This window comes from Canis lupus, chromosome 17 (assembly GCF_011100685.1).
Source record: "Canis lupus familiaris isolate Mischka breed German Shepherd chromosome 17, alternate assembly UU_Cfam_GSD_1.0, whole genome shotgun sequence".
Taxonomy (NCBI): domain Eukaryota; kingdom Metazoa; phylum Chordata; class Mammalia; order Carnivora; family Canidae; genus Canis; species Canis lupus.
The window spans coordinates 58,825,985-58,847,136 of NC_049238.1; the positions used below are offsets into that span (position 1 = coordinate 58,825,985).

The 21,152-nt window shown below is 48.2% G+C and overlaps 1 protein-coding gene across 11 annotated transcripts in view; it reads left to right on the plus strand.

Moving 5' to 3' along the window:
• Positions 1 to 19,590, plus strand: part of BCL9 (BCL9 transcription coactivator) — an 83,095-nt gene extending 63,505 nt beyond the window's left edge. For 5 of the 11 annotated variants that reach the window (XM_038561976.1, XM_038561980.1, XM_038561978.1 and 2 more), the window contains 8 exons: positions 1,106 to 1,196; positions 5,429 to 5,741; positions 7,072 to 7,388; positions 8,620 to 8,809; positions 9,690 to 9,789; positions 12,466 to 14,707; positions 15,963 to 16,223; positions 17,204 to 18,936. In XM_038561976.1, the coding sequence (XP_038417904.1) occupies positions 5,689 to 5,741; positions 7,072 to 7,388; positions 8,620 to 8,809; positions 9,690 to 9,789; positions 12,466 to 14,707; positions 15,963 to 16,223; positions 17,204 to 18,321 (4,281 nt within the window). In that variant the 5' untranslated portion in view covers positions 1,106 to 1,196; positions 5,429 to 5,688 and the 3' untranslated portion in view covers positions 18,322 to 18,936. Of the gene's footprint in view, positions 1 to 1,105; positions 1,197 to 5,428; positions 5,742 to 6,269; positions 6,315 to 7,071; positions 7,389 to 8,619; positions 8,810 to 9,689; positions 9,790 to 12,465; positions 14,708 to 15,962; positions 16,224 to 17,203 lie in introns of those variants that run through there. The other 6 variants (XM_038561986.1, XM_038561985.1, XM_038561981.1 and 3 more) reach the window with 6 other exon arrangements.
• The last annotated feature ends 1,562 nt before the right edge of the window (positions 19,591 to 21,152 follow it).

Consider the following 21,152-nt stretch of genomic DNA (forward strand, 5'->3'; position numbering starts at 1 on the left):
GAAAGGTTGGTTCTTTCTCTTGTGTACTTTTGCTGAGAGGAAGCCTGTTAGGAGTTGGCGTGCCAGAAGTTAAGAATGAGCTCGGTTTGGAATCCTGTGGCCTTTTAGTTCTACATTCTAAGTTTGATACTCTGCCTTTTATGGAGTAGTGGTCATAGCATAGACATGAACTTTGTTAAACATGACATCGTTGCAATAAACTTCTTAGAGCAGGAAAGTGGGAAAGGATGATTGGAGCAATTGAAATTGGACTCATAGAAGTGATTCTGAGCCTAGTCAGATTAATTGTGAATTTATTTACAACTTTGTGGCAACCAAATAGAGTTTCCTTTTAAAGATTCCAAAATAATTTGGCTTTAGGACAATCTGGAACTTGGTTCTTCCTTGCAATTTTAAAACTATACAATCTGAGCAAAGGGGGTCAGTGATATAATTCTGTTTTACAAGGACCAGTGTTAGAATTTGTCCCGCTTGACCAGTAGCTTGTTTTATTGACTTATCCAGCCCCGTTCAACATAGCGTTTTGCACACAGTAGGTACTGAATCACAGGAAATCATCTGGTCAGGTTGTTCGGCCCCAAGTTCTCCCCAAAGCATGTGAAAATACATTTCCTTGCTGAGTGCTTGCTGTGTGGGGTTATGGTTGCGGGTAGGGAGGACTGCAACTGAGTTCACCCTGTGAATTCAACAGCACATCTGCACTTTTGTCTCTTTTTCCTTCCCAGTCAGCTCCAGTTCTCTGTACTAATGAAGAATGGGCAGAAGCAAATGTGTGAGGGGTTTTTTTTCCTACTAAATGCCCAGAAATTTAAAAAGTAGAAACATTGATTTTCTTTGCCCTTCGTATTTCCCAGTCTCTGAAAGTAAAACATTTTGTTGGGGAGGAGGGAAAGTCACAAGGGCCTCGAGATGTCTCCAGATTGGATGATACACTCATTAAAAATTGGAAGTTGATTCCCTTTACATGGGGATGACAACTGCTTCTTAATCTAGCATTCTAGAATACATAGGAAATCTGTTCTTTCCTTAAGCTATTCAGTAACAAGACATATAGTTGATTTTTTAAAAATCCATTTATAAGTTTTTTTTCCTTATCCTCATGCAGGTGAGGGCACCTTTGAGAAAGGGGTTCCTGGACTCCTCCCACTCCTCACCTCCAGGATGAGCACTGCAGTATCGTGACCCTTGGGGTTTTGGTGAGTAGCTTGACAGATAGTAGCATTAGGGAACCTGGCTGGTTTAGAAAGATGATCTTGGGGAAAAGCTTCAACTTTTATTCAAGAGAGATTTTTTGAGCAAATTCCCTGTGCCAGGTGCTACAGTAATACTGGGAAGACAGGGCTGACCAAACCACTCTTGGTCCCCGCCTCGCCTTTCTGAAGCAGAAATTCTGAAGCCAAGATTCCATTCATTTGGCAAAAATATTCAAACTCAATATGGAGGGTTGAGGTGAGGGAGGGACTTGTCCTGAAAACTCCTGTGTTTGCTGCATGAGCACGTGGGTGGGTGGAGGTGCCATTTTCTATGGTGTGGAGGACCGAAGGACAAATACTTTGGGGAGTATTTGTCTGGAGATGAAGAACTCCCCTCCCATCTTGTTTAAGTTTGAGACTTCTAGGGAGATGTCAAGGCGGCATCTGCGTGTGCGGGTCTGCGGGCAGAAGCTGAGCTGGGAATGGGAATTGGAAGTTGTTGGCTTGGAGAGAGCATATGGGATGAGAAGAGAAGAGGTCCCAGGATTGAGTCCTGAGGACCTCTGAGTCGTGGAGCTTGAGTAGACAAGGGGCTGGCACAGGGGCCAGACAGAGTGACTTGGCGACGCGGGAGGACATCTAGGAAAGTGCAGCACCATGGAAATAAAGAGAGGAGTGTTCAAGAAGGAAGCCATTGGCCAGCAGACTAAGAGATGGAGTAAGGTGAGGTTAGAACAGTGGCCAGTGGTGACTTTAACCAATAGTGGTTTCTGTGATTTGGGTAGGGATTTGGGGGTGGAAGTTGGTTTAAAACGGTGAAAGGGTGAATGGCAAGGAAGGAAGTGAAGACCATGTGTCTTGTTAACCCTGTGGAGAAACCTGGCTCTGAAAGGGAAGAATAACATGCTAGGGCTGGACTTTGTTTTCCTGTAATTTTGGGTTTGTTTTTATTTTTTCAATGCTGGAAGAGACTACCACATGTCTGAGTGGTGATTGGAAATACGCAGGAGTAGCAGGGAAAGCCAAAGGACAGAGTGAGAGCTCTCAGAAAGCTGGAAGGGATGGGACCTAGACCACACGTGGTAGGCTGACCTTTGAGGAAAACTGGACTGTTTTTTCTAGTTCAGGAATAGAGAAGAAGGAGAGGATAGGTACTCTGAAAATAGGTTGGCACATTTGGTGGTGAGCATGTCACATCCTGCCTGGTGACTTCTTGTTAAGTCCTGGGCAAGACCATGCATTGAGAAAGGGGAGGAAAGGCAGGAAGGGGACAGTTGGAGATGAATAAGATATGAAATAACATTCAGCGAGATGAGCCAGTGTGCTGGCTAGAGAGTAGTAGTCATCATAGTCATAGTTAACCCGCATGTTCATGCTCTGCTGCCGAGCACTATATTTTGTGCACTGGCTCCCCTTGTCCACCAAGTCCCATCCTGAAAGGTGCCAGAGTGATGACGAGCACAGCCAGGGCGCCTGGCCCAGTGCCAGCTCTCCCACTTACTGGGGTATGGCTAACTCAGGTGTGATCCACCTTGTGCTCCGGCAAACAGCTAAATACTTCTGAGGCCCAGTTTCCTCATCTCTCGAGTGGGGAGAGTGGCATTATGGTCTGTGAGTTTAGTATGCACAGACAGTGCTTAAAAGAGTGCCTGACACCTACTTCGGAAGAATGTTAAGTAAGATCTAAGAAGAAAAGGGAGAAACGTTGAATAAGTAGATCTTAAAGTTAGGAGATTTCGTTATGTGGGAGGAAAAAATCTCTCTGTGGCTGTAATGAAGCATCTTCTGTGGAACAGCTTTTCCAACCTTTCAGGTAAACAGGTGAGTACCACCCTGCAAATGGAGGAGCCAAAGAGCCTAATTCTAATCTTTGGGAATATATGATAAGACACTCGGTGGATTTTTTTTTTTTTTTTTCTCAGCCAAGGCTAAGGCAAGGGTGACTTAGTTCAGCAACTCCCCTGGATCTTGGGTTGAAAACCCTGCATCTTGTTCCCTGTCATCACTGAGTCCACATGCTTGTTTCAGCCTTCCGTGCTCTCTCTCCACCCATAAAGTTATGATGAAGAGGTGGCTTCGAGGAAGAGCAGAGTCAGGGAGAGCCAATGGCAAAACCTCAGAGAAGCCACACACACCAGTCATATGCACTCTGTCCATTCATCTGTAAAATGCCTGTTGCTCCAGGTTGAGCAACTTTCGAGAATAAGAAACTGTCTGTAGGAGTACTTTGAAATACAAGTGTTATATGCTCACAGTATTATTAGAAATAATCATTGCTCCTGACTCTTCAGAAATGCCTGGCAGATTGAGGTGATTTGGTATTTGTAATAGGTTTTGAGTTCCTTTGGAAAAAGAGTGCAACACAAATGCCAGGTGTTTCCGTTCGGGGAGAAGCTTGAGTAAGTCACAGAGGGTCCAAACACATCTTAGTACATCATGCTGAGTATTAGAGACAAGCCAAAGAACTTTTTTTTTTTTTTTTTTTTTTTTGCCAAAGAACTTTAAAACAGGATTCTTGTCTTCAAAGAACATAGTCTTCATAGGGAGATGAAGCATAACACATAGGACTATTCAGTATGCCATATGATCGAGTGCTCGAATGTGTGATGCAGACAGAAAGTACCAGAAGTTCTAGAAGGGGACTATCTAGGTGGTAACTGCTTTTCTGTTCCTGATATAAATGTTTTCTGATAGCTTTGTCCATGCAAGATTCATTTGCTACTTCTATTTTACCGGTGTTTGCTGATGTTTGGTGAGAGGTCACAAAATTGTGTATGATCACGTCTGTCAAATTTGACAACTGCAATCAATTTTATAGTTTAAACTGGAGAAAAAAAAAAAAAAAAGCTGAAGGTGGTGGGGGATGAAAATACAACCTTAAGTATAATCAAGACCAAAATGTTTTTTAGGATGTTTTCTCCTAAGGTCGGCATAGAAACATTCTGTAACATTTTATTCTAGTTCTTTTCCCTGACTTCATTTAAAAAGAAAAAAATGCAATCGTGTGTACCAAGAACCTCCACCAATTCCTTTCAGCGGCTCAGGTTAAATAGCTGGGACTATTGCACTTTCCAAATGAAAAAATGGACATTTCACACTTGGCAGTGATCCTGCTCAATGCCAAAACCTGGACTAGAACTACTCTCCTTTGTCCAGTCCTGGAGCCTCTCAAGGTGCCTATATATAAGCTGGAACACCTGAGCTGCTTCTAATTCCCTTTGGTTCTTCAGGCACTAACTAATCCTGCATCTGGCATCTTCTTCCTTCAGCCCCATACCCTAGCAGCAAGATCACAGGAGGAGAGGAGGGAGTTGAGGAGACTGTGGTCACCAGAAAACTCTATTGGGAACTTCCCTGGAAGGAGCAGTGACTGAAATTGTACCTTGGTTTTCCCTGAACTAGTCTAGGCCTCCTTAAGTAAAGGGCTTTCTCATTTGTTCTCTGGCTAGGTTTGGGAGTATTTTCTTGACCTTTATGCGTCGAATTAGCCTTGCAAATTGGCTCAAAAAATATCTTAGCTTTCGAAGCTGTTCTTTTACCTTCAGCATTATGGATCATTCCCATGCTTACCCATGCCTGTGGTCCCTGTCATTAAACAGTGAGAGCTCAAGACACATCCTTGGCATAATTTAATAGAAAGATCATGGAAGTCAGGGGGCAGAACTGATTGTATTTGGTATTGGCTCGATAGCTGGTTTCAGGAGTACCTCTTCCAATGTCTCTCCATCCTGAGGCCCTGAGAATGTAAACACAGATTAATTTGTTTCATGGTTGGGAATCGGGATGGGTTTGTTACATTTCAGTGCCATCGTTTCCCATCGGAGGTGAAACACCAGACAGTTGCTTTGGATTTGGAGTAGTACCCTTTGGTTGCAAAGCATCGTTTTGAAAAAAGAAAAACTCAAGTTTTTGACGGGTTTGTATTTGAAAGTAGAGAAATGTAAGGGAGAATATGTGCCTGAAGATAAAATGTTTTTCTCATGTGCTTACAAACGCCTGGTACATGATACTTGGTGGGAGGCTCAAGTGCTTGGCAGAAAATCTTGTCACTCTTCAGCTGCCTGAGTGCCAGAGCATGAACATCGCTGCTCCCTTAACCCTGTTGGAAGCTGAGGAGTGATCTATCTGCCACATCCTCGAGTTGGCTAGTGCTTTAACTTTGATCCTGTTGTAAGGGTGTTTTGTGTCTTTTGTGTTTTTGCTCCCAACCCTTTTTGGGTGGCCTTTTCCCGTAGTGTGCCCTGGAGATGCGAGATTTTCCTTTGGCAGCAGGAGGCACACACCCAGAGAATGCTGGAGCTGCAAGGGGAAAGGACCCACTTCCACAGCAGAGAAAAACAAAGAGGAAAAAGGCATACAGGTGGCCAGCGCTAAGGGACGCACCCAACAAGCAGCGGGCCGCTACCACTGCCCTGAGCAGCTGCTTCTGTTGCTGCCCGAGAGGAACTCGGTGAGCCCATCCCTGTTTGTGACTGCAAGCTCAGGATTTCAATCAATGCATTCCAGTAACCCTAAAGTGAGGAACTCCCCGTCAGGAAACACACAGAGGTAAGGGCTGGGGCCTACCCAGCTGCCCCTTGGGGATTGTCATAGGTGGACCTCGAACTGTCACTGAGGGAACAGTGTGTTCAAGCGGAAGCAAGTGAACCCAAGTGGGGAAAGGAAGAGAAAACAGAGAAGTAAATAGTGTTAGAATAGTAAACGGGCCACAGTGCAATCAGACTTTCTGTTAGAGTTTTCTATTGTTATTCTTTTGCCAGCTGTTCTTTGACTGTGCTTCTTTACCACCACCTCCCTCCCAAAGCACAGAGGAAAGGACCTTAGAGCCCACCCAATACGATGTACTAAACCAAGGCCTGGGATGGTGACAAGGCCTTAGGTCTTAGGACGAAAGGACCAGCCCCTAGTCCCCCGCTGTGAAGTGTTTTCCTGTGTTCCACAGTACTTAAATTGATATGTGTTTTTTAAAGATTTTGTTTATTCATGAGAGACACCGAGAAAGAGAGGCAGAGACATAAGCAGAGGGAGAAGCAAGCTCCCTGCAGGGAGAGCCCAATGCGGGACTCAACCCAGAACTCCAGGATCATGCCCTGAACCAACGGCAGACGCTCAGCCACCCAGGTGCCCCTATTTTTAAAGAGAAACAGAGGGAGAGAAAGCATGAGCAGGGGGAGGGGCAGAGGGAGAAGCAGACTCTCTGCTGAGCAGGGAGCCCAACTTGGGGCCTGATCCCAGGACCTCAGGATCATGACCTGAGCTGAAGACAGACACTTAACTGACTGAGCCACCCAGGTGCCCCCAAATTGATATTTTTTAAAGAATTTTTTCCTCATCCTGTGGGGTTCCAGTTAGTGTATGTGCTCTGGTGCACAATACTGCTTGTTGGAGGGATTCACATCCGACAGGGTTTCCCTAACCCTCCACTCACCAGCGGGTTTCCTCTCATGCTCTCTGGGTCCTGCCCGTATTTTCCAGCAGGGAAGCTAGGCTCCCGTTGTTACAGTTGTTCCCTGTCATCAGCCGGGGTGGGTAGTGTTTTGATCTTAACGATGCCTGTTTGTTTACTCTGAGCTAGTCTTAGTGTGAGAGTGAGTTCTCTATGTACATAGAGACCATTGTCCTTTACTGACAGAAGCCCTAGAGATGGGTCCCCACGTGACTGTAGGATTCCCGAGCCCAGGCAGGCCTGATCCTCCTCTCTGTCAGCTCCAAGATGAGAGCAGGGCTCGAAGGATCAAGGAAGTGACTGAGGTGAAAGGTGGGGTGGTCCCTCAGTCCTTTGCATCTCCTTGACCTACTCTAGGAACTGCTTCTCCCTGATTTGGGCAGACCAGCTGGATCCGGCGTCTGATCTCCCTTTGTTATTTGTCTCTTTTAGTAGCCCTAAGTCAAAGCAGGAGGTGATGGTCCGTCCTCCTACAGTGATGTCCCCATCTGGAAACCCCCAGCTGGATTCCAAATTCTCCAATCAGGGTAAACAGGGGGGCTCAGCCAGCCAATCCCAGCCATCCCCCTGTGACTCCAGGAGTGGGGGCCATACCCCTAAAGCACTCCCCGGCCCAGGTGGGAGCATGGGGCTGAAGAATGGGGCTGGAAATGGTGCCAAGGGCAAGGGGAAAAGGGAGCGAAGTATTTCCGCCGACTCCTTTGATCAGAGAGATCCTGGGACTCCAAACGATGACTCTGACATTAAAGGTATGTCTATAAGATCTTTGAGACTCAGAGGGAAGTAGCTATTCCCGAGGGAAGGCCTCTGACATTGGTGGATGCTGGAGAGCCTCAGAGCAGCCGAGTGGGGAGAGTAGGTACCAGGTTCAGGAGTTGTCGCAGCTTGTTAGGGTGGAACTGCTTCCTCTTGTTTTCCCACTCCCTGAAGAATGGTCTGGGACTGCCTCGTGGAAGAGTTCTTGCCCTTCAGGATGCACATGTTCCGGGGGTGATGGCAGGATGTCTCTCAGTCCTCACCACGTTCTTGGGGATGTTTCTGGCTTCTGTGCTGTTTCTCCTTCAGTCTCGAGCTCCCGTTTGTCTATGCCAGGGGCCTACACTGGAGCAGTTTTCCCGGCATCTCTTATTCTCCTCTGTCAGTTGAACTCTGTGAGACTGGGGTTCTCTCTGGTTACCACTTTGCCACTAGGCATGAGAGGAAGCCCTGGCAGTAGTGTGGGTCTGTCACAGCTGATTCCCGTGTGGCAGAAACGAGAGGTGACATGTAGTAGAAACGGGGGAGGCACCAAAATAGAGCTAGGCAGGAGGAATATGGGGCCAACGGCTGTGGCTTCAGTTGTTTTCCCTCCTAGTTGAAAACCAGAAACCTTAACTATGGCCAGAGTGTGAAGTCGCATTCCAGGGGTGGAAGTTTGACACCCCCCCCCACTCCTTCCTGCCAGCCCACATTAGAAGTAAGAACGTGGGTGATTGCTCCCCCATCTTTCCTTCCATCCTCAGGTATTTGTGGGAGGCCTGCCATGAGCGCCAGCACTATGCTGTGCGGTAGGGGACCATGGTCACAAGATGCAGCTGCCATCCCCAAGAATTTGAGTGAACCCGGACTGCAGATCATTAAACAATTATGATAAAATGTGATAAATGCTGAAATAAGAGGATTTGGGGGCTGTGGTTTCAACTCACTGGGGCATCTAGTCCAAGAGGTTCCAAAAAGGTTTCCAGGAAGGAGGGACACTTGTGCTAATGTCTGAAGGGTGCGTAATAGACAAGTAAGGAGGTGGAGGGAAAGGGTGCTTAGTGCTTAGTAATTTTGTCATTTGGGGAGAAGCGTTTTGGAATTTTTATGAGTTGAAGAGGTTTTCTCTTAGCAAGGTGCTTCCTCCTTAAAATTCTCAAGGTGGGTTTGTGTTGTGGTGCTGTAAATGCTGGCAGAAGCAGCTTTTTCCTTTCTCTGACACCACTCTTCTCATTCTTTTAGAATGTAATTCTGCTGACCACATAAAGTCCCAGGATTCCCAGCACACACCACACTCGATGACCCCATCCAATGCTCCAGCCCCCAGGTCTTCCACCCCCTCCCATGGCCAGACTACTGCCCCAGAGCCCACACCTGCTCAGAAGACTCCCGCCAAAGTGGTGTATGTGTTTTCTACTGAGATGGCCAATAAGTAAGTTCACAGCTGGGTCTTGCTGTTGGCAGGGCTTGTGTGTTTGGACGCCTGAGTTCTTATTCCCACTGAAGGTTAATCCTTTTTTCCCCCACATGTGTTATATCACTTGAAGTTAACAGTACAGAAAGGGGTAAAATAAAATAAAATACAAAACCTCCTGACCCTCTCTCCCCAGAGGCAACCACTGATGATACTTCTTTGGCTTTCCTTCCAGAAGGTTTTTGTGCTTGTAAGATACAGATCTTTTTCAAACATAAAAGAGATTGATTACACAGTAGCATCTAATTTAGCATTCTCTTTTAAATAACACAAGTAATACTTGTGTCTGTCTTAGAATGATTAGAAAATATAAATAACTAAAAAGAGAAATATGTCTGGAATAGAGATAACTACTGTGAATGTTTTGGCACCTATGTTTCTGATGGATGGGTCAGCAGATTTTTTTTGCTTACTTAATTTATACAAAATGTGAATGTACCCTACATACAGACAGAGTGAATTTCCACAGCCTTAGTTTATTATTATGTGTTGAGAGAGTTCACGTTTGCTTTTCATGTTGGGGTTTTGAACTAGGATTCTATAAAACACCTACCACAGTGTATTGGTTGGAAGGAGAAAATCTTGGGGTTTTTTAATGCCTCTTTTGAGATTTTGCTAATAGCTATCATTAGATTCCAGAAGTCTGATGCTAAATGATAGACACAAATAATGAAAATTTGTGTTTCTTGATTCTTACTCAACATTTCTGATGGCTCTCTACACAGAACCACCTTCCTTTCTGCTCTTACAAGTTCACTCTGGGGTTAAAGTGTTTTTGCAATTACAGGTAGTGGAGTAGAAGCAAATCCTAGTGTGTGCATCTCTCTTGTCTCTGCAGAGCCGCAGAAGCTGTGTTGAAAGGCCAGGTTGAAACTATCGTCTCTTTCCACATCCAGAACATCTCTAACAGCAAGACAGAACGAAGCACAGCCCCTCTGGTAGGCCATTTTGGAAGTGGAGTGTGGTTTAAAGGCTCTCCAGTGCCCATAAAGGTGGGAGGTAGTCTCGATGGTGTAAGCTGCATCCCGGGCATTTGACCTACTTATGGTATTATGTGGTTTCAGGCAGATCATGCCGTACTGGCCTTTCCTTTAGCAAGCAGGTAAACTGAGGGATTACTAGGAGAGAAGGACACAGGATAAAACAGGAGGTATATGAGGAGATGTCCGATTTCTTTCATGTAGCCATCCCTGGGAAAATCTGAATTCAAACCGTGTGTACAGGGCAGGTTTTTAACAGCTAACAAATGCTCTTGAGTTAGTTGCAGAGCAGAAGAGGAATGACTCAAGCCTCCGTACTGGAGTACATGCTGCTAATCTGCTAATTAGAGTCTCAGTGACTTTCAAAATGATTCTTCCTTACTTCAAAGTGAGAGGACCATTAAATACTTTTAATTGCTTGATATTTCCAAAATTCCAATAAATATTATTGTGTCTCCTGTCTGGAACTTAAGTACCTACCATAAGCCACGTTAGAAAAAACGTGCAGTGGTTGCTTGAATCCATGTAGCGTTCCACATGGAACCACAAGTTGTTTCTGTGATTGGCATTGTCAGGGCATCCTGCCAAATGCTGCTGGGACACTAAGAGGTTCAAGACACAGACCTTGCTTTCAGGAAGCATAAAATCTAGTACTAGTACTGGGTGTAGTCTTTGATGTGGGAAAAGTTAAGTGACAATAAATGAGTCAAATGACAAGTCAAGATAAAACAGTGACATTTTTGTCTTTGTCGTGGATCAACAAAGTTCCTCTCCATTGACATAGCAGAGCTTGGGTTTTCCTAGACTTAGAAAAGGCATTTCACATTCTTCGTATACCTCTGCTATTCAAGAAGGGAGGAGGATGGACGTACATGATATTTAAAATGTATATATATCTTAGTTTATGCTTAAATATTTTATACACATGTATACATAATATTTAAAACTTTTATCATCCCAGGATGCACAGGGTACATTGTAATGCCAGCCAGTATTTCATTGACTTGGCAGCAGATCTTATTAGGGTTTGCATCTCTACCTTCTCTGGTGCTGAAATGAGTCAGAAGTGGTGTTAAGGATGGAATTGGGAATAATCCAACGACCGTTGCTCCAAATCTCAAATCAAAAGGGTGGCACTAAACTACTACTTCTATCCTGGTCACATGACACGAAGTCGGTGCCCATCCCAAACTAACCGACCAATCGAACCTGGCCAACAAAACCAAACCTAAAATGGCACCAGGAGGAAAAGGAAAGTGACCTCCACACTACAGTATGGGAGTCAGGGACATGGGAGACATGTTGAGCATGTGGAGTCATGCAGGTTCAGCCAGCCTTCCCACCCCAGTCTCTGTGTGCAGACATATGTGCACGGGTACCTGTGAATGAAACATTTATATACATATTCACAGAACAGAACACGTGAAGATAGTCTTTGTGTTTATGCAACACAGACTGTTCGATGCAGAGATACACATGATTCGTGTACAGATTTGCACACAGGAAAGCCTTCCAGAAAGCAAGTGGGGAGGTAAGGAAGAGCCTCAGGGGTTTGGAAATACAGACAGGATTAAGTGAGCAAGTAGGAACAAAGGAACACCCAAAGGAGGGTACATGCGGCTAGCTGGAGGCTGGCGAAAGATCCCCGAGATGGGGTTTGTAGGCTGGGCCCCTCTGTGCTTCTGCAGTACCCCCGACTTGGGCACCGCCAGCAGTGCCAGAGTTTAGACCCAGGGTACGCGTCCTTCTTCCGCACGCAGACAGCATCCGTGTCCCCGCAGGTGCATGTGCTTTCACCCAGGACTTAGTGTAGCGTCGGTACTTAATAAATAATAATGAGGCTGTCATCTGACCTATAAAAAGGGCAGTCTGCTGTCTATTGGAAAGAACAGATCAAGAGACACCGTGGGCTAGATAGCCTCAGATTTCCCCACAGACGCTTCCTGCTTACGGATTATCTTACTACAGTTAATGTACAAGTTCTTATCGAATATGGAATCAGTGATCACAAACTGAAAACAGAAACCAGAGCTATCAGGCCCCCTGGAAACTCAAGGAGAGGAGTACTGTGCTAGTCACCATGTCAGAGAAGACTCTCACTGGAACGGCGTAGCCTTCCCTGCTTCCTCTGGCTGCTAGAGTACAGAGCTGTCAGTGACAAGTATATTCCCTTGCAGCTGAAAACATCAGACCTCTTGACTGACAATGAGGAGCCTATATACCTAGTTGTACTTTCGGGGAAAAGAAGGGTGTTAGGTACAGCCTCCCACATACCAAGAAACTAATCTCTCTTTGAATCAGAAATACACAGTAGACATGTGATATCAAACCTGTTCCTCGAAATAGATACTCAAATATATTCACTTTGGCAGAGTGGCTCTCCCCTGGCATGCTTATAAAGTTATTGAAACATAATCTTCAGCAAGGGAAAGACGATGCCATTTGACAGGAAAGTGGAAGAAAAAAATCAGAACGTCTCCATGTCCAGACTGGGGTTGTACATGGGCAGTTTCTGCAGCAAATGTCAGAGTAGATTTATGTGAACTGGGACAAATCCTTTATAACATGTTTTGCTTTTTTAATTGCCTTTCCATACCATTTACCAATGATTTTTAAAATCTTGTTTATCTTCAGAACACACAGATATCTGCCCTTCGGAATGATCCGAAAACCCTCCCACAACAGCCCCCAGCTCCAGCCAGCCAGGACCAGAATTCTTCCCAGAATACCAGACTGCAGCCGACTCCACCCATTCCGGCACCAGCACCCAAGCCTGCTGCACCCCCACGTCCCCTGGACCGGGATAGTCCTGGTGTAGAAAACAAACTGATCCCTTCTGTAGGCAGTCCTGCCAGCTCTACTCCACTGCCCCCAGACGGTACCGGGCCAAACTCGACACCCAATAACCGAGCAGTGACCCCTGTGTCCCAAGGGAGCAATAGCTCTTCAGCAGATCCCAAAGCCCCTCCGCCTCCTCCAGTGTCCAGTGGAGAGCCCCCCACGCTGGGAGAGAACCCCGACGGGCTGTCTCAGGAGCAGCTGGAGCACCGGGAGCGCTCCTTACAAACGCTCCGAGACATCCAACGGATGCTTTTCCCCGATGAGAAAGAATTCACAGGAGGACAAAGTGGGGGACCCCAGCAGAACACTGGGGTATTAGATGGACCTCAGAAAAAACCAGAAGGGCCAATACAGGCCATGATGGCTCAATCCCAAAGCCTAGGGAAGGGACCTGGGCCCCGGACAGATGTGGGAGCTCCATTTGGCCCTCAAGGACATAGAGATGTGCCCTTTTCTCCAGATGAAATGGTTCCACCTTCCATGAACTCCCAGTCTGGGCCCATGGGACCTGACCACTTGGACCATATGACCCCCGAGCAGATAGCTTGGCTGAAACTGCAGCAGGAGTTCTATGAGGAAAAGAGGAGGAAGCAGGAGCAAGTGGTCGTGCAGCAGTGCTCCCTCCAGGACATGATGGTCCATCAGCATGGGCCTCGGGGCGTGGTCCGAGGGCCTCCTCCTCCATATCAGATGGCCCCAAGCGAAGGCTGGGGGCCAGGGGGCGCGGAGCCCTTTGCCGATGGGATCAACATGCCCCACTCTCTGCCCCCAAGGGGCATGGCTCCCCATCCCAACATGCCAGGGAGCCAGATGCGCCTCCCTGGATTTGCAGGAATGATAAACTCAGAAATGGAGGGGCCGAATGTCCCCAACCCAGCATCTAGACCAGGTCTTTCTGGAGTCAGTTGGCCAGACGATGTGCCAAAAATCACAGATGGTCGAAACTTCCCACCTGGCCAGGGTGTCTTCAGTGGTCCAGGCCGAGGGGAACGCTTCCCAAACCCCCAAGGATTGTCCGAAGAGATGTTTCAACAGCAGCTGGCAGAGAAGCAGCTGGGTCTCCCCCCGGGGATGAGCATGGAAAGCAGCAGGCCCAGCATGGAGATGAATAGAATGATCCCAGGCTCCCAGCGACACATGGAGCCTGGGAGTAATCCCATTTTCCCTCGAATACCCGTTGAGGGCCCTCTGAGTCCCTCCAGGGGTGACTTTCCGAAAGGAATGCCCCCACAGATGGGCCCTGGTCGGGAACTTGAGTTTGGGATGGTTCCTAGTGGGATGAAGGGAGATGTCAGTCTAAACGTCAGCATGGGATCCAACCCTCAGATGATACCTCAGAAGATGAGAGAGGCTGGGGCAGGCCCTGAGGAGATGATGAAATTACGCCCAGGTGGCGCAGACCTGCTGCCCACTCAGCAGAAGATGGTGCCCCTGCCATTTGGTGAGCACCCCCAGCAAGAGTACGGCATGGGCCCTAGACCATTCCTTCCCATGTCTCAGGGTCCAGGCAGCAACAGTGGCTTGCGGAATCTCAGAGAACCACTTGGGCCCGACCAAAGGACTAACAGCCGGCTCAGTCATATGCCACCACTACCTCTCAACCCTTCCAGTAACCCCACTAGCCTCAACACAGCTCCTCCAGTTCAGCGTGGCCTGGGGCGGAAGCCCTTGGATATATCTGTGGCAGGCAGCCAGGTACATTCCCCAGGCATTAACCCTCTGAAATCTCCCACGATGCGCCAAGTCCAGTCACCAATGCTGGGCTCACCCTCGGGGAACCTCAAGTCCCCCCAGACTCCATCGCAGCTGGCAGGCATGCTGGCGGGCCCAGCTGCTGCTGCTTCCATTAAGTCCCCCCCTGTCTTGGGGTCTGCTGCTGCTTCGCCTGTTCACCTCAAGTCTCCATCACTTCCTGCCCCGTCACCTGGATGGACCTCCTCTCCAAAACCTCCCCTTCAGAGTCCCGGGATCCCTCCAAACCATAAAGCACCCCTCACCATGGCCTCCCCAGCCATGCTGGGCAGTGTAGAGTCAGGTCAGTATGCTTGCGTCCTCACAGCAGTTGCACCTTGTAGCCGGAGATTGCAAAAGCCTCATTTATGTACTTTAAGAAAACTGGTGTCCTAATTTGATTATGCAACCGGAGGAGGTGGCCTTTGCCGAGACGGACGTATCCGAGGCCAGGTGCGTGATTGGTGCTTCCGCGGGGTTACGCACTAAGTATCCAATCCTGGCAGAGACACACAGCTCTTAGTGCAGAATGTGTTTGTCAGGTAGGACTGTTCAGAGGAAGAGGGAGAATGGGACACGTGTCACTCCACAGAATAATTTACATTTGCACAGTGCACGTGGGTTGGTGAAGTAAAATGCCTCGGACAGTGGGTAAATATGACTTCTTTCAATACTAGACCTGCCCACTTGAAGGGGGCTGCCCTCGTGTCCACAGGCCCTGAGTATAATCGTAAGCAGAAAGGGGAGGCTGTTGAAAGACTTTAGTGGTTCTCATAAATACATGCTGACCACAGAGACAGTTACCCAAAACCTTCTCCTTGGTAGACTGCTGTTTTCAGAGATCAGCTGCAATTTCTCAGCATTTTCTTCCTGGGGGAAGCTCTGGCTAATGATGGTGGTTTTGTGAATGGGGCCGGAGGTGGTCAGTGGAAGATGAGCGTCGAGGTATAAATACTAGGTCCATGTGGTCTCTGCTTGAGAAAAACTAGACTCAGAATAAGATCGAGGATGTATCCCAGCCAGCTGAAGCGTCTCTCTCCCAGTTGGGTAGCGGATCACAAGAGCAGGACAGTAGAACCAGCCTCCTCAGAACTGCTCAGTGCCGACGTTGTGGTTGTGGAAATTAATCAAGAGCGTGTGTATAGGGTGACGCAGTTAGCACCTGGGGTTGAGTCGCTGGGCCGGCTCCACGGCGTCCTAAATACCTGAGTGGAATTCTGAATCATGATCGGCAAGGGAGAGATCTGCTTATTTTGCATTCTTTTCAGTGAAATAGTTGTCCCTACACCATGCCCTTCCCAAGCTTGAGGTTCTGTCTCTACTGCATTCTTGGTGTGTCTTCATGTCTTCTGGTGCATTGCATCCCTGTCACACTGGTCACCCCTCTGCACACACACACAGCTTGACCAGAAGACTGATGATTTGTGTTCTGGGTCTAATAACACTGTCCTGTTCATCCATCTCATTCTTGGCCTTGCTAGTTCATAATCATAGGCCTGATAGCCTTTAAGAGGAATCTAATTTCCTGCCCATTCTTGTTTTATTTTGCTTTCTTGTAGGCGGCCCCCCACCCCCCACAGCCAGCCAGTCTGCCTCCGTGAACATCCCTGGAAGTCTTCCCTCTAGTACACCTTACACCATGCCTCCAGAGCCAACCCTTTCCCAGAACCCGCTGTCTATTATGATGTCTCGAATGTCCAAGTTTGCAATGCCCAGTTCTACCCCTTTATACCACGACGCCATCAAGACTGTGGCCAGCTCCGATGACGACTCCCCTCCAGCACGTTCTCCCAACTTGCCATCAATGAATAATATGCCAGGTAAGAAATCAGGAAGCTAGGATACTGAGCGAGTGTTAGACAAAAGAGAGAATTCTCGCATGCTTTTCAGCCGGCTGCAGACCCCCAATGGATGGAAGCGGCACACGCTGGGAAGTACCGTCAATAGAATCAAGTGTCTTAACTAGAGGAAGAGAACGTGAACAATTTTGTATTCATTTGATTCAATGTGTTTGTTAGAAAGCAGGTTTCCTTAGGATTCTTACAGTTTCCTCAAAGAAGTTCTGATGCTTCTGTGTACCTGGATGGGTACTTTTTTCCCTTTTGAGGGGGTGGGAGGGCAGTGGGGGTCCTCCTGGAGAAATACTGAGAGGTGTTTCTTTTTAACATGCAGATCGGAGTGTCTTTAATTCTCAAGTGTTTTTCTGGAAGGGCCGCCTCCAACCACTAAGCAGCCACAGGATTTCAGACAGGGCACAGCCTGTTTCCTAGCACCATCCTCACCATACCTGGTGGTTATTCTGTAGAGACACCAACTACTTAAATGGCTTAGGGACTATAGTAGAACCGGCATGTTGCCTTCTTTCTGATTCTTGGATTTGTAGGGCTAATCCTCTCTGTCCAAAGAGGACCGTTCCTAAGTGATTCAGACAAATTCGTTTCATCTATGTTCCATGCCTCCCATGAAGAAGGCTGAATTGATTTGCTTATATTAATTTGTGACTTTTCACACAGACTTTCTTCCTGGCTATTTTCTACATACCCTTACGTTGTAAGGTTTACAACATATGTAGTCTGAGTTTAAGACTCAGAATATATCCTCTTGTAGGGCTGTTGGCCTGTACGCTCCAAAATGTATTTTAATCTCGCTGAGGGCAGGGATTTCGTGTTGTATGTTTTCCCAGCAGAGCCCCTTGCACATTTGATACACAATGATCTTGTTGTTGTTAATTGGGTTTATGATAGTTTTTCTAAAGCTGCTCTTGGTTAAGGTGATTCCTTTGATATCTTTATTTTTCTAGGAATGGGCATTAATACACAGAATCCTCGAATTTCAGGTCCAAACCCTGTGGTTCCGATGCCAACCCTCAGCCCAATGGGAATGACCCAGCCACTTTCTCACTCCAATCAGATGCCCTCTCCGAATGCCATGGGACCCAACATACCTCCTCACGGGGTCCCGATGGGGCCCGGCTTGATGTCACACAATCCTATCATGGGCCACGGGTCCCAGGAGCCTCCAATGGTACCTCAAGGACGGATGGGTTTCCCCCAGGGCTTCCCTCCAGTACAGTCTCCTCCACAGCAGGTTCCGTTCCCTCACAATGGCCCCAGCGGGGGGCAGGGCAACTTCCCAGGAGGCATGGGTTTCCCAGGGGAAGGCCCCCTCGGTCGCCCCAGCACCCTGCCCCAGAGTTCAGCAGATGCAGCACTTTGCAAGCCTGGAGGCCCCGGGGGTCCCGACTCCTTCGCTGTCCTGGGGAACAGCATGCCTTCGGTGTTTACAGACCCAGATCTGCAGGAGGTCATCCGACCCGGAGCCACTGGAATACCGGAGTTTGATCTGTCTCGCATTATTCCATCTGAGAAGCCCAGCCAGACACTGCAGTATTTCCCTCGAGGGGAAGTCCCAGGCCGTAAACAGCCCCAGGGCCCCGGACCTGGGTTTTCGCACATGCAGGGGATGATGGGTGAACAAGCACCCAGAATGGGACTGGCGTTACCTGGCATGGGAGGTCCAGGGCCAGTGGGAACTCCGGATATCCCCCTCGGGACAGCCCCATCCATGCCAGGCCACAACCCAATGAGACCACCAGCCTTTCTCCAGCAAGGCATGATGGGACCGCACCATCGGATGATGTCACCAGCACAATCTACAATGCCTGGCCAGCCCACCCTGATGAGCAACCCAGCTGCTGCCGTGGGCATGATTCCTGGCAAGGATCGGGGGCCTGCTGGGCTCTACACCCACCCTGGGCCCGTGGGCTCTCCAGGCATGATGATGTCCATGCAGGGCATGATGGGACCCCAACAGAACATCATGATCCCCCCACAGATGAGGCCCCGGGGCATGGCCGCTGACGTGGGCATGGGTGGATTTAGCCAAGGACCTGGCAACCCAGGAAACATGATGTTTTAAGCTGCTAAGATTGGATGTGCCGATCCTTGTCAAGATGAGATTCCAGGTCCTGCGAGCTGCTTTGAGGGAGTTCCAGGAACACCGTTGGTCATGCAATAGGAGAACAGAGACCCGAGGGCTGCTTTGGGGGAGGGGGGAACTTGAGAATGTATGGATTTACCTGAAAACAAATGATTCATTTAATCAACAGGTGTGTTTTTTTTAAGATTTATTTTTTAAAAATTATTTTTGTGGACTTGGGTATCCTGTGATGGCACCTACTTTTGGGAATCTGTAGCTGTGCTTTGAGAATTGCCATCGGTCATGTGTTGCACCGTTCTCTGTATGTTTACGTCCTTTGGACTGGCTTCTCCCAGGATTCTTTTCTGGTTTTGTTTTTTGCTTTGGGCTTTATTTTTTTGTGTACTGTACTATATTGTAAAAGGGATTTTAGCAGAGACTTTAGTCTTTGGGACAAGAGGAGAACAGGAATGCTGGGCTGTTTACTTTAGGTGGAGAATCCATCTTCAGACCTTTGGACTATTTTCTTTCAACTCCAGTGTATAGAAAAAAAAAAAAAACCAAACTACGACCTCAGAGCAGAGTATTAATGAAAAGCACAAAAAAAGGAACTAAGTTCAGCGAGGGGTGGGGGGAGGGGGGAGATTTTTCTTTTTAAAAATAATGAAACTTAGGACGTTTGTTTTTCAGTTCGAGTGCTCTCCGCACTTGTCTGTCTCTCCCAGTCTGCAAACCCACCTTCACATTTTTCTCTCTTCCCTCCCTCTCCCTCTCCCCTTGGTTGAGTGTTTCCTTCCCCCCACAGCCTGCCCGCCACCGAGGACGACCTCTGCTTTCCTCTTCTTTCCCTTTGGCAGCTGCAATACCCGGTGTTTCTTGGGGGAAGTAAATCTAAGGAAGCCTCGCCTTCCAGGCCAGGTGTCGCCCAGGCCCGGCTCCGGCTCCGGCTCCGGCTCCGGGAGGGAAAGGCCTGTGTTTGGGATGCTCGGTGGGCTGCTTTTCCCTTCTCTTCCCCAACACGCCCTCCCTTCCCCACCTTGTTTTCTGTTCTCCTTTTATTAGGAATTCCCAAGTGAATTTTATCAATGTGGGAGTGGAACAGATGCTAAAAGCTATCCAGGATTTTGTTTTTGTTTTTAATTTTGTGGTTCCTCCCTTCCCTCCCCTCCCATGCGTAAAACGTTCTGTGTAACCTCCATTAAATTTGGTACAAAACCACTCACCAGAGCTGTGGTGTCAGAAAAATAAAATATATTGTTTCTTACAAAATTGAATAGCCTTTTGTGTTCATTTCAGTTCCGGTCTGCTTAGTGCTGGGCATGGTAGCTGCCACACGACCCGAGGAACACAGTGGCTTTGCGTCCCAGCAGGTGGATGAAGGTGAGGGGAAGCCTGCCCAAGTGCCTGCCTAGGTGGAGCATCTTCTCTGGGTGGTTGAGTAAGAACCACTCGAAGATTTGTCCCGGGACCAGTCCTGTCTCTGTTGTGAAGCCTAGTGGTGGGCAGAAGAGCAACCCTGGCCCCCGGCGCTGAAATTTACCTCTCGGGGTAATGAATGGTCTCTACCAGGAATTTCTGGGAGAGCCAGTTAAATGGTGTGAAGCAATTCAGGCCAAGGGTATATTTTCACTCATTTGCAGAAGCTCTGAAGTGTCCCTGAATCTTGCTAAGGTAAAACATGACCACTGTGCCTGTGAGTCGGGGTTTTCCCCAGCCCGTGGGGGTGTCCCCTGCCTCGCTGCCTGCCGGCGTCCCCACTGTGGCCCCATTCAGTCTGGGCACGGCTCATCGCCCACCACTCGTGCCCTCGTTGGGCAGTGTGCATCCTGCAGGCCATGCGTGTCTCTCTGCACTTGAATTTGCCCTGGTGTGTGTATTGCTTCACGTCCTAGGTGGTTTTGGCTGAGTGACTGGGCGTCTGGGTGTGAGTTTGTTCACAGGTGAGAGAAGAAGGGAGGAGCAGCAGGTGCAGAGTCATCTGCAGACAAACTGGTACAAATTGGGCTCTGCTGGCGCTCTACAGTCGGAGTCCTTCCTGTGCCTGTGACGGTTTCTGCGATAGGTGTGTTTGAGAGCCAATTTCTCTTCCACTGTTGGCTGCCCTGTCATCTCAGAAACACAAGAGCCCCAGGCAACAAAAGTGAGATGACTGCTGCGGCACCTCCCCCACCAGTCACCTCCACGTGTGCTCCTGCTAACCTTGGAGGGCCTAAACGGTATGTGGTGTAATCATCTCCTTTGCAGAGGAGAAAGCTGAGCTCAAGTTTAAGAATTCAGGCACAATCGGATCTATTCAGATGGCCCTGTGTGGTGAACATTTTATGTTAGGAGAGTAAAATGAGTGTTTTGTTCCATAAATTTAGCCGTCTTCCTCGGTTCTCATTCCTCAGTTCTCTGGCTTCGAAGTTTATGGAAGTGAGCAGGGAAACATCTAAGCACGGGGAACGTGAGATGCGAGCCCCAACCAAGGAAGGTTGGGCCCTGGCATCTGTCCACTGGACTGGCTTCTGGGTGGCCCTGCTCCCGGCTGCACCTGACAGTGCTGTGGTCCCTGTTCAACTGGCCCTCGGAGGGAGCCCAGAGCCAGCTGGAGCGGCCCGGTGGCCCCTGCTGGGAAAAGCTGGGGATGTGGCGCTGCTCGCTCGGCCCCCTGCTGGACAGCATGCAGCAGTGCGAATGAGCTGTCCACTGCCCTGAAGTGGAGTTTTGAAGAGACCCCTTCATAAATCATTCATTTACGTTGTCAGCAGATACCAACAACATTTCATCATGATGATATCTGATAAACTGAGTTCGTTTGGGGTTTAAACAGAACAGTTTCTAATTTACTA